The 13,409-nt window shown below is 33.4% G+C and overlaps 1 protein-coding gene across 3 annotated transcripts in view; it reads left to right on the plus strand.

Moving 5' to 3' along the window:
- Positions 1-9,360, plus strand: part of LOC143225750 (cAMP-dependent protein kinase type II regulatory subunit-like) — a 94,863-nt gene extending 85,503 nt beyond the window's left edge. For all 3 annotated transcript variants that reach the window (XM_076455691.1, XM_076455692.1, XM_076455693.1), the window contains exons 10-13: positions 2,001-2,066; positions 2,519-2,570; positions 7,437-7,505; positions 7,877-9,360. In XM_076455691.1, the coding sequence (XP_076311806.1) occupies positions 2,001-2,066; positions 2,519-2,570; positions 7,437-7,505; positions 7,877-8,007 (318 nt within the window). In that variant the 3' untranslated portion in view covers positions 8,008-9,360. The remainder of the gene's footprint in view (positions 1-2,000; positions 2,067-2,518; positions 2,571-7,436; positions 7,506-7,876) is intronic.
- Positions 9,361-13,409: the final 4,049 nt, after the last annotated feature.

Consider the following 13,409-nt stretch of genomic DNA (forward strand, 5'->3'; position numbering starts at 1 on the left):
AATCATTTGTAAAGTGAAAGAGTGGCGAATATGATATAATTGGAATGCTATTATTATTACATACTCTTTTAATTCTAAAACATCTCTATGTAGCAAGATAAAGACTGAAGTGTTACAAAAATATAATAGGCCTAGCACTAATGCATTATGCAAACTTATTTAAAGTTGATCCATGTTTTTAAATGCTATGATATACAAGAAACATGGATGAAAATACTTCACAACTAAAGTGCCAAGCATAGCTTTTATTACAGATTTTTTAGCCGCACAATTATATTTTATTTCGTTGTTTTTCAATACATGACACCGTATTGCACCTCGTGTGCACAGGTCTAGTATAAGTGATTCAAAAAGTGAAAAATATTCCAGTAAATCCATTTATTTATCAACTTTAAAATAGAATTTTATAATCTTAAGTATTCTTTTTTATATATCTACTTGAATGTACTCCTATAGGTGAATTTTTAAATGCACAGATATTTTTACAGGTTCATAGTTTGTGATCAATGCACACTAAGAAAACTCCTGATACCATAGAAAATAAATTACAATAATATCGTGTTGAATTTTCCTTCATGCAAAGCTACAAAGCAGTCTATCTGCAGTCTTCCAATTACAGGGATCAAATTCCTAAATTTAGCATTGTGAGATCATAAACCTACCTTTGCCTCACCGATAGAAAAGTACTGTCTTTACATACAAATTTTATACATTATAATAACTACAATGATTTTGTTCAACAGAAACAGTACACACTCATGAAGTTTATTTAAACTTTGGTCTGTTATTATCATTATATCATAATTTTTCCCATCACGTTTCTTATTTCGAGGTTCAATTATTTCAAGTCAAAAGTAATCATCATTTTACAGAAACCATATTGCAGTCCCATGTGCAAGCGTTTCACAGAATGATATCGTAGTAACACTTTTTGTGTCATGTCTTCATCTTCATGATACTTCGGACCTGTCATAGTCTGATGTTTAGGGCTCTTTGCTTCACAAACTGCAGATCGCGAGCTCGGATGCTTGTTGTTTGTTTGTTTTGAATTTCGCGCAAAGCTGTTAGAGTAGACAACTTTTAACATATCTGATTTATGAACGTTATACAGTAGCTGATTTATAAGTTGAATTCTCATAGATAGGATAGTTTCTTTGTTTTGTAGTTTGTTTTAAATTTTGTGCAAAGCTACTAGAGGGCTATCTGCGCTAGCAGTCTCTAATTTAGCAGTGTAAGACTAGAGGGAATGCAGCTAGTCATCACCACCCACCGCCAACTCTTGGGCTACTCTTTTACCAACAAATAGTGAGATTGACCGTCACAATATAACATCTCCACGGCTGAAAGGGCGAGCATGTTTGGTGCGACCGGGATACGAACCCGCGACCCTCGGATTACGGGTCGAACGCCTTAGCGCGCTTAGCCATGCTGGACCAGCTCGGATGCACTCACCATACATGCTCGTTCTTGTGGCCGTGAAGATGTTATAATATGCCATTCAATTCCACTTTTCATTGGTAAAAGAGATGGCTGAGGATGATGATGACTAGTTGCCTACCGTCTTGTCTGACACTTTTGAACTAAAGTCGTCTAGACAAATAACCCTTTTGTAACTTTGCGCGAAACTCCTAAAATAAACAAGCATAATTTAAATATGATGACAACGAACCCAATTATTAAAAATTAAAAAATTCGAAGATGACTTCAATGTTTAATGAAGAAAACTGAAGGTTCGACAAGTCTGTTAAATACTTGATGAATATGAGATATATTAATCAACTGGATGGGTGGGGTATGATATCCTATATTTGTGCTCCCCGCTAGTACAGCGGTAAGTCTACAGATTTACAACGCTAAAATCAGAGGATCGATTCCCCGCGGTGGGCTCAGCAGATGGCCTGATGTGGCTTTGCTATAAGAAAAACACACAAACACACTCCTGCATTTGTAAACAAGTAATGTACGTTTTCTGTACTTCATTATTATTGTTTTATTTTCAGGGTGATGTGGCTGATGGGATGTATTTTGTGGAGGAAGGGATGGTTCGAATCGTTATGCAGTCAGACGTAAGAAACAAAATTATTTTATGTGAAAACTCTTACTTTAAACTTATTACATCTAATTAGAAACTTATTTTAATTAGATTTGTTAAAACGTATATTACACGAACTCTTAGAAGATAACGGTTACTTGAAATAATTTGATAAAAGTTTAACGTTTTATTAATTTAATTTGTTTGCTTGTAATTTCATCTTCTAAAACAGTCAAATTTTTCATTGGAATGTGGCGGTAGGTGTAAGTTCTAAAACGTTTCAATGCAAAATCGTACTTTGAACTTCAAATAACGAGGAAATATAACACTTGAGCTCGTGAGTCTGTTGTATCATTTGATCATGTGTAAAAGAAAGTGAAGAAGTGGTTGCAATTATTAAATAATCTAGACAGTGGAATGTTTTGTTTTGTGTCAAATTTGCAACATAGTATACGATTTAATATGAAATTGTATATTTTTTTATAGTCAGACGAGGAGAAAGAGCTCTTACGTTTAACTAAAGGACAATATCTTGGAGGTATGTAAATCAAAGTTGCATTTAATATAGTTGAGTTATTTTAGCTATAGACAAGCCTTACCTTTTTCTATAATTTCGTAAAAGAAGTCTTTTGTCTTAGTTTACGTAAGATAAGGTACTTAATTGTTTATTTAAACTACTATGTTTTTAGTTGTTTAGCTTTTCATTCTCGTATTTACGCTACATCCTTCGGAAATTTTAAAACGAAATTATTATTAGAATTATTAATTGAAGAAAATTTACAAACAAAAGAAACAAAACGAGAAAACAATTACATAGAGTTGCGCTAATTAAGTATGTGGAAACAATACATATTTGTTTTTATATCTAAGAAACGTTTGCTCAAATTGTACCTTAAGAGTATTGTTTGGTTCTAAGGATTGTCAAAACGTAACTTTGTAAGCAAACGCTTATGGATAAAACTAACCAACTGAGATATATTTATCCTATACTAAATAATTGATTAATTTGATATGGTTTGAGAAATAGAATGTTGGGAATTGGTTTGGTTATTACTTTATTCTCTAAGCAAGTGGTTCTCGATGGCCTTTTTCCAGTTGTCTGTGGTACTTGATCTCTCACTCGCACCTCAAAATCATACGCACAAATAAAAAAATCTAATACACCACTATCGCTAAGTCTAAATACATATGTGACAAAATTAATGCATCACATCTTCAAACAAACCTAATGAAATGTAACTTTTATATGAAAAACTAATTATAAAACTTCACGCTTTATGATACGCCGAAAACAGATAAAACAGCTGAAAACCAACAATTCTAAGTTTTAGGATAAAAGTCACTTAAACTGTAGACGTTTTTGTCCAGTATATGTACCCTAATTTGTTGACTTTGGATTTGTAATCAGAGGGCTGAAAAATACAATTTAAAAAGTATAGTTTGTCTCCAAGTATTATCTACCCTACGTCTTTGTTCAGTATCAGGACTTTTCAGTTGAGCTGGTCAGTAAGAGATCATTTTGTTTTGCTTCTTTTTAGTTTGTCATTTCATCCCAGCCTGGAGGCTGTTGGGCTATCAGAAGGTTATGCCCTCTCTATAGCCATGAGAAAAGTTTCATAAAGGACAGCTTCATATATAATGGTCATATAGGAGAAACAAACCAATTCCAGGAAGGATAATGTAAAGTAGTTTCTTTGAAAAAGGGGGCACCATTACGGTCAGGGTCCTTCTACAGAAGAGACATGAATTATAAGTTAAAACGATGTTCAGTAGGAAGCATGACCTCCCTCGGAGGATGAATATTAACAAGCACCACGTTCATAAAGTGTGTTTGCATGTTTTTTCTTATAGCAAAGTCACATCGGGCTATCTGCTGAGTCCACAGAGGAGAATCGAACTCCTGATTTTAGCGTTGTAAATCCGTAGACTTGCCGCTGTACCAGCTATGGACGACGTTAATAAAGATGTCGTGATGCTGAAGCGTATATGCGATGATGATGATGAATTTCTTGCAGAAAGTATGTGTATGCATCGTATTCATAGAGCGGTTACAAAAAGAATTGGTTTGCAAAAAATAACAGATGTCAAGAAACAAGAGTTTAAAAAAAACTGCCACAACGGTACCTGGTCATCCAGAGTTTATAAAATGCCAAAGTTAAAGTGAGTGTTGAGTCTTTAATAATTGGCCTACGTATACTGTTGAAAAGCTGTTCTTCTTGTTTTTGAATTAAGCACAAAGCTGCACAATTGGCTATCTGTGCTCTGCCCACCACGGGTATCGAAACCCCTTGTTTTAGCGTTGTAAGTCTGCAAACATACCGCTGAGCCACTGGGGGCGTTTAAAAGCTAAGCTACCCTTTTGTGTAATTCATACTATTGTTTACATCAGACATAATTTGAAGGATATCTGCTGAAGTCAGTAAAGAATATATAAAGTGAACAATAATTCATCGCTTGAGTTGAAGTTGTAAGAGGGTTTATGGTGAAGTTGCACAAGAAAGAGGAAGTTGTATTGGGAGTGGCAGCTGGTAACAGGATAGGTGAAAAAACAGGAGAATAAGGTGTTACAGCATTATTAGGTTAATGATGGAAAAAGAAACTGTGGGTTAATCAGGATCTGCCAAAGTAACTCATTAGGAAGGAATAGTAGCTGATATTGACTTCTTAATATTTGTACTGGACCTGGAATGGGATGTAGGCTGAGGACGGCTATGTGACAAATACTGTAGATCCGTAATGTTTAGACGGTCGATTGTTACTGGTAAGCAGTACACTCCACAACACATGCAGAGTGATGTTTAACACCCAAACAGTATAAGGAAACTAAACGAGCCAAATTAAAAATCAATATAACAAAGGATGACTCACCAAACAATCTAAATAGTATACTTAATTACAACAACCGGCAAAGTTTGACATCCACAAAATTTTCTGAAATGTTATTTATATATGAAGTACAAGGCTAAAAATTACGGCTTAAACGCGAAAAGCTGTTGAAGCACTGGAAAACAATGGGCTTAACTTCTGAGCTAAGTCACTACCCAGGAAGTATTTATTTTAACACTAGAATCCATCAGGTAGGCTGGACTATAAGAGGCACAACATTTTATTAATCATCGTCATCATTTCATTCCAATCCGCTGGTTGATGAACCATCAAAGGGTTATATTCTTTCTTCAACCGTGAGAGAAGTTTGATAATGGACAGCTGCATATATAATGACTGATAGAGAAAGAGCTGCTTGCAATTTAAGCAACGGATAGTGCAGAAAGTGGGTGGACAGGGAATGTTTAATGACGCCATCAAAGATTTGAGGTGGAAGTAGCTTGTTACGGAAAGAATAAGGTGGTACGTAAGGTGTTAATCTCCCATTTTGAAGAGACATGAAGTATAAATTTAAAAAAAATCAGTATAACCTCTCTTGGGAGGTAAATATTACCATGCAATAAGACCATAATATTCTTTGGCGATGATTTTTTAAAAAGAGGTAATGGATATTTGCTTAGAATATATGAGTATAGAAAAATATGCAAGAAATGAATGCAAACCGAAAGATTCTTGTGGGGAGTAGATAACTTAATATGAAAAACTGATTGGAGTGCATGGCAACCAAAAGCCTATAATTTACTGTAATAGGATGAGGGAGTAAGAATCCAGTCAGTATACAAACATCAGAATAAATCGAGCGAAGACTTTCTAAATGTATAAAGAAGCAATAGAATATTTAATATCCAGAAGAATCCTGTCAAACACTAGACGACTTTTAGACACTGAGTCATTTTTTGCCGAAAAGTTCATATTTGTTGGGTGCTTATGAAAAACGACACCTAAAATTTAACCATATTAAAGAGCCAAACTGAAACTAAATACATAGTAACATTAAAAGAAATTTGTCGCGACCAAGGTTTTTCTGAAGTACCATTTATATATCTTGTATAATACTTTAATGGTTAGGGTTTAAATGCCGAAAGCTGGAAAAGAATTGAAAATCCACTTGTAATAAGCGTCGGGTAAACTGGAGATAGGTCTAGCATGGCCTGATGATTAGGGAGTTCGACTCGCAATCTCTGAGTTGCTAGTTCGAATCCATTTGCCAAACATGCTCACCTTTCCAGCAGTGGAAGTGCTACAATGTTACAATCAGTTCCACTATTCATTGATGACAGAGTTGGATATCGGAGGTGTTACCTATAATATTTCACTGCTAAATTAGAAAGGACTTCATAAAGATAAGATGGACGCCACCAAGTAAATTTACATGAGAATCAATGATGATACGTAAGTATCTGAGATGCATCAAATGTGGTAAGTGGTCTTTGGACTCAAAAAGGAAAAAAAACAAGCTTAGAAATATCCTATATACATATTTATCTTAGTTTGTGCATAACGAATTCTAAGTCAGAAGTATAAAAAAATATCATTTCGAAAGAATCGCTTGTATTTACAAGTAGAAAACGCTTGTTTCATATCTTCTAGCCCAGCTTACAAGTTCTGATACTGACAAAAAGCCTTTGGATATTGACTAGTGTGAGACAAAAAATAGCGCTGATTTTACTTCTGATGTGGAATAAGGAATGGATAAGTGAAGAGAAAGATAAGAAAGAAAACACAATTAATGTGGTTCTAATTTGATTACATATTAGTAAGAAAAGCACGTATGTTTATTGGATCACAGAAATTCCATTCAGAGTTTGATAAATGACACCAAGTGAAAGAGGACTTATCATTAATCTGCAACCTTAAAAAAATGGCGCTACTAAGAGGTTTATGTTGTATGAAAATACTTCAGCAGTAATTTCTGCTTTATCTTAATAATTAGGTTTACTATCTCAGTATTTCTTTCATGTTTCTTCTCACACCAGTTTAAGGTACTTTAATTGCCCCTCAGCTTGAGGACCTATGCACTAAGTTACTTGCAAAAAGAACAGACTGGACATTGACATTTTAACTTGTAGAACAAACACAAGTAATTAAGAACTCATATAATCAAATATTAGTTACAATGTGAAAAAATACACGATAAATTCAGCATGACCAGGTGGTTAGGAAAGTTCGACTCGTAAACTGAGGGTCGTGGGTTTGAATCCCCGTCCCACCAAACATGCTCGCTTTGTTAGTCGTAAGGGCATTATAATGTTATGTTCAATCCAACTATTCGTTAATAAAAGAATAGCCTAAGAGTTGGCGGTAGGTGGTGATGACTAGTAGAATTCCATCAAGTCTTACAGTACTAAATTAGAGACGGCTAACGCATATGACTCGCGTAGGTTTGCGCAAAATTAAAAAAAAAAACATAAACAAAAAAAATAGTCATATTACTTGAAAAAGGAAATTAAACAAAATTTGTAACGTTAGGTTTTACTGGTGATATGTTAAGTTTTACTGGTGAAATGTTTTCTTCCAGAACTTGCCCTTGTTACCCACAAGCCTCGAGCTGCATCCGCTTTCGCCATAGGAAGTGTTCGATTAGCTTGTAAGTATATCTGTAACTTGCAATACCTAGAACTGTGTAGTCTTTCATTATATATTACTTGCTGATGAAAAGAGAAAGTGAACTAACCGCATTTTAGCAGAATGTAACGGTTTGTTTTACTTGCTTTACAACTGATTAGGGTATTTACTTCATTTAGAATTACTAAAGGAGCTTCAAGTGAAATATTCTGAGATGTGTCAGAGTTGCTTTCAAATATCCCATTCTGATTATCAGAGTAATTAGATTTTAAGTTTCTAATGAATTAGTGTGTTGGAATAGAAGCAATAATATCTTAAATATTATATTAATGCCACAGGAATATTAAAAAAAATACAAACTTAAAGAAGGCAACTATTTCTTTATATTTCAAGTTTTGGATGTTCTAGCCTTTGAGAGGCTGCTCGGACCCTGCATGGACATCATGAAACGAAACATTGATCAGTACGAAGAACAGCTTATTAAGGTGTTTGGATCGAAAAACGACATAAGCGACCTGCGGTGAGCTGTCTTCAACAGGGAATGATGAAATCTCCTCTTCTTCCTCACTCCTACGTTCTTCTCACCTTTACTGAACTGTAAAGACAGGCTTTGTCTAAACCTGATGCTATACTGTTAGGTGTTTGGTGTATTGCTCAGAATAGTCGTAATTTGTTTTATGTTACACGTTACACACGCACAGTAATAAGGAAATGAAAGTTAGTATAAAATTATTTGGTTTAGCTGTGGTTATACAAACATATTTATTGCTCGATTTTAAGCATTCACTTTATATATTTTACGTTTGTACTTTCCTTTGTCATCAATCAGGTATTTGTTATTTCATTTGTTATTTGTTATGTTTTTGTTATTTTATTTACTAGTTAAATTTAAAGGTGAGCTGTGTGTTTACAAGATGAAAGTTTAGTTTAGATATGCTAAATGTCGATAATTATATTATTATCTATTAGTACATATCAGGGTAATTTCATTGTAGACCCTTCGAAGTAACTGATCCACTTTATTGTTTCGCTGCACGATTTTCAAATTCGTTTCTTCTGTCTAATATCAGGTGGCATGACTTGTGTAAAACCGGAGCTTTCACAGTTGGTAAACAAGGTGAACTCACTATCACCTGGTTAGTCCATAAATGTATCTCGTATAACAAGAAGTAATTATGAAGTATGTCAGAGCAGAGTCTTTTAAAATGTGAAGACGTTACACTCATGTTAGAAAATTTTTTCGTAATTCTGGACTTAAAGAAATGAAAACAGAAGTCACCACAACATTCCATGCTAATTCTACTTAATTTAAGAAATATTTCATAACCTCTATTTATAGCTAAACACAATAAATCAAGTGTATGCAACATATCAATCTTAAATGTAATTAATCTCGGGAGACAAAAATCTCGTAACCACATTCTTTTTTATTGGAATCTCATTAAATTGAATACATCACAACACAACAAACTTAAGTCCATCTAATGTAGGAAAATAAACACGTTGTAACTAGCTATTTATATTGGAACCTCACTGAAATGTATTCTATTTGATAAATTACAAGTATTTAGGAAAATATGTACTCATTATATAATTAACTATTTCTAGCAGACCTTCACTAAAGAGAAAGACATCACAACAAATACGAACCACAACACACCAGTCTTGCATTTATTTGACTGAGAAAAAACAACACATAACACACAAACATTAATGTAACTTGAACAATGAGAAATATGCACCTGTCATTCAGACTGTAAGGTAGGAAAAAATACTAAAATATTTGAACCTCATTCCTTCACAATAACACAAAAAGACGAATACAGACCAAGCGTCTCAGAACCCAAAAATAAAACACGCAAATAAGAAATAAATAAGGATAACATAACATTAAACATATATGCGAATATACAAGACAACTAACACAAAACACCTTCAATAGTAATAACTACAATTTTTTGACATCCATAAAATGGAAGAAATAAAAATGCGAGGTGTACTAAACAATAACTTTAAGTAAACTTAGCATTCCGAAATTTTTTTTAATTTCGAAGTCGAAGTTCAAGGGAGGTTCATTTTAATCTATACTTTTACCAGTGTGTGTTATTGGGTTATGCTCGTTATGGAGAATTCCACTCCTCATCAGTAACACTGAACTCAAGTTAATCAAAGAGAGGGTTACTGATGAGGAGTGAAATTCTCCAAAATTAGTATAACCCGATAACACCCGCTGATCCAAGTTAGATAGAAATAAACTTCCTTTGAATCTGGACTTCGAAATTCAACAATTTTCGGAATGCTAAGTTTATTTATTATACTTGCTATTGCGCAGTTATATAATATGAAGAACTTAATAGTGGCCAATGAATGCTTTTTCACTTCATTTATCCAGTGTATGGACCTTTCTCATAATGACTACAAAGCACGTTCACACTAACAGTAGGTTTAATAACTTTAAAATACAAAAACTAACAAACATGAGATTTGCCAAACAATAGCTTTCTGTTATTATCAACTCTATATTAACAAGAAGGGATCTAATGCAGCAAAATTATAATATCAACAATCCTAACTTATCATATACTAACACATAAATATTAACATCAGCCAACAGAACCTGTCATCTAGCGCTACCTGTCCGAAACATGGTGTTATACACTAAACCTAAAATTTTATGTTAGATTAATATAGTCATAATTTTTTTTAAAAACTAGGAGAACTTAATATTAATTATCAAGGAATAGTCTTATTCACATAATCATTTTTTTATTTCATTTCTTATTATTATATTTTTGTATAAAATCTATTACTGACTCCTATAATTTGTCAGAAAATAATCTATTTAATACCTATTCTAAAGTTGTTGTTGAGCGATTTATTAACGCCTGTTCTGAATGGGTCAATAAGTGATATACTGACATATGTTTTGGTATTATCTGAAAATGATGTATTATTTTTGTTCGAACTGGTCATTGTAGGATTTGCTGTCATTTGGTACTTAGTATCGTTGTAGTGAGACATTTTTTTCCATGTTATGAATTGAATGAAGGTCGTAACGTTGTGTTATTATAATAGTATGTGAAATGAATGAAATCATTAAACATAAATGTTGTTTCGTGTTCAGTTGTGCTACCCCACGTGAATCGGTTTCTAATTAGATATCAAGTCTGTTTGTTTGTTTGAAATTATGCACAAAGCTACACAATGGGATATCTGTGTTCTGCCCACCACGGGTATTCAAACCTAGCTTATAGCGTTGTAAGTCCATGCCGCTGTGCCACAAGGGGACGTAACTATCAACAGTGTCTATTGCACTTAGTTTAGTTAATTTTTTTTAATTTTATTTATTTTTTGTTAAGCACAAAGCTACACAATTGACTATCTGTGTTGTGCCCACTAGGAGTATCGAAACCCAGTTTCTAGCGTTCTTATCGCTGACCCACTGGAGGCGGGCAGCATTTATGAGGTTATAGTGTTATAGCTTCAGTATGTCTTGTACAGAAAACCACTGTTTTCAAATTTTTATACAACAACAAATTATAACATGAATTTGCAAAATGTATGAAATAGTGTAATATTCATATGAACTTAAAATATTTTTTATTATCACATTATTTCGGGCAAAAAGACCTTTCTCACATGCTTAAAAGACGAAAACACGTGGCGTAAATAGCGTTACGAGACCTGTTACTCTGATTTAATGTATTTCGGGGTTGTTACAGTGTGACTCCGCATGAAAAAAAAAAAAACGATATCCCAGTTTTAAACCCAGGAATAAACTAAAAGTTCTATTCCGTTATACTAGAACAATGCATTGATATTAAAGTATACGCTTAAAGAAAAAGTGAAAACCTAAACTATAACAATTAGTACTGTTCTGCCCAAAACGTCATGTCTACGAAAAATGTTTCTGGGTCATTTTGTTTATGTAATTACTACTTACCACGCTGCTCGTTCAAATCTTATTTTGTTGTTACCACTCAATATAAAACGTAACCTATTACGGTAGCTAGTCCTCTGAAGAAGTATAATACGCCATCTATCATATTTAATTTCTGTTCGTAAGCCTTGCATGTCAAAAGAAGAAAAAATAGCACAGAGAAAATAGCATATGAGAACTCAAGTCCAAATTCTCTAGCATCTAAAATTACCATCCGCCATGGGAAGATGTTGATTCAAATGAATTGAAATATTATATAGATATGTATATTGTAGCATTTTAAATTCGTACCTGCTCTTAATGTTTATTTTTTTTTTATTCTGTTCACAATTCTAGGCTTACGAACAAAAGTTACATCCTGTAATATACCCATACTTGACTGGACAGTGATTATAGCACGCCGGGTTTTGGATCTGCTATTCTAACGTTTGCTTCCCGTTAAAAATAATTTAAAAACATTCTCCACGGTTTGGGACCGTTATAGTATTATAAAATAATGTAGTAATGTCCAAATCCCATTCTTCAGTCAGGCAAGAATAACCATCGAGCTTCCAGAGAGTGTTGTTAATTTAACTGGCTTTCTTCTAACCTACAATTAAAAATTAGGAACGGCTAGTGCAGAAAACCCTTGAGTAGCTTGACAGACAGCGAATATCCGAAACAAATAAGCACAACAAATATCCTAATTTCATTATGAGTCCTGCATTCGTAGGTGATGCTGTTACGAATATATATTTTTACCCTTACCATATTGTAGTTTTAATCCTATAATTTTACTTGGCTATCTTTTGATATTTTTGTTGTGTGTTAAAATGTTTTAGAACAATGTGATAGATAAACATACGCCGTTGTTATGCTGTCATATTAACATATTTGAAAACCAGCGCAGCTTTTCTTTATTATAAGATTGACAAGAGACAGGAAAATCTTAAACGTAGCATCCCCTGTTTGGATGTTGCTAATCATAGTAAATTAATAACATATTGTGAGTGTAAGGTAATAGTGTCATAATAGATCTTAGATTCAGCGATTTGAAGTGTTAAGTATAGAAAAACTTCAAAATATTTTTTTTTCGTTTCTAATAATATTTTCCAATATATTGGAGTTATTCCACTGTTTAAGTTAAATGTTCATAATTGTTAAAATAATAATGAGTAAACATATGTCATAGATGTTTGAAGTTTATTGTAAATGAATGGTTGGTGTTAAAATTATGTACTTAATAACCAATGTTGGAAATTAAAATATTATTCAATTTGGTGACAAATGTGTGTTATTGTTATACATATGATGTGATTGTGACAAATCGAAAGCCTGATTACTCAGTAAATCTACTATAGTTGTCGATTACTCATCTTAGTTGGAAACTTCGAAGAAGGCTGAATTATAAACAAAAGTCCAATGAGATTCAAGATGTTTGCAGTTCAAGAGATGTAAACAAAAAACTTTCTCGACCAAATGTAGCCTGGTAAACAGATGCAAATCCTCAGATGACCAAATGTAATCCCGTCAACAGATGTAAAAAGCTCTGCCTACCATTGATAGCAATTTGGGGCGAAAAACAGATCAAATGCAGTTTAAATCGTTTTTAATGGACAAGCTTGTTACACTTACAACGTCTCGTTGTTTAGAGAAATTATCAACGTATTTTGTTATGTTACATTACTGCAACATTTTAGGATATTTTACATCACACAAACGTCATTAATGTGTTTGTTTTGCACTTATTTTGCTGTTTTCATTTTACAAAGGTCAAAATGTTTCTTTACTTTCAAAAATATTTCTTAGAAGACGAAAAGCAAATTACTCGTGTAGCATTATAACTGTTAATAAGATGTTAACCCTCAAAGTCAGGTTACTGACCTGTACCTCTGTTTCTTTAAAGACGAACCCTTGTTTCCAAGTTACGAATCTGTACTACAATTTCTAGGAAGATTCACCCTTGTAACCAGATTACGAGTGTTTACACAGTAGATAGGTTAGAAG

Source organism: Tachypleus tridentatus, chromosome 9 (genome assembly GCF_004210375.1).
Source record: "Tachypleus tridentatus isolate NWPU-2018 chromosome 9, ASM421037v1, whole genome shotgun sequence".
Taxonomy (NCBI): Eukaryota; Metazoa; Arthropoda; class Merostomata; order Xiphosura; family Limulidae; genus Tachypleus; species Tachypleus tridentatus.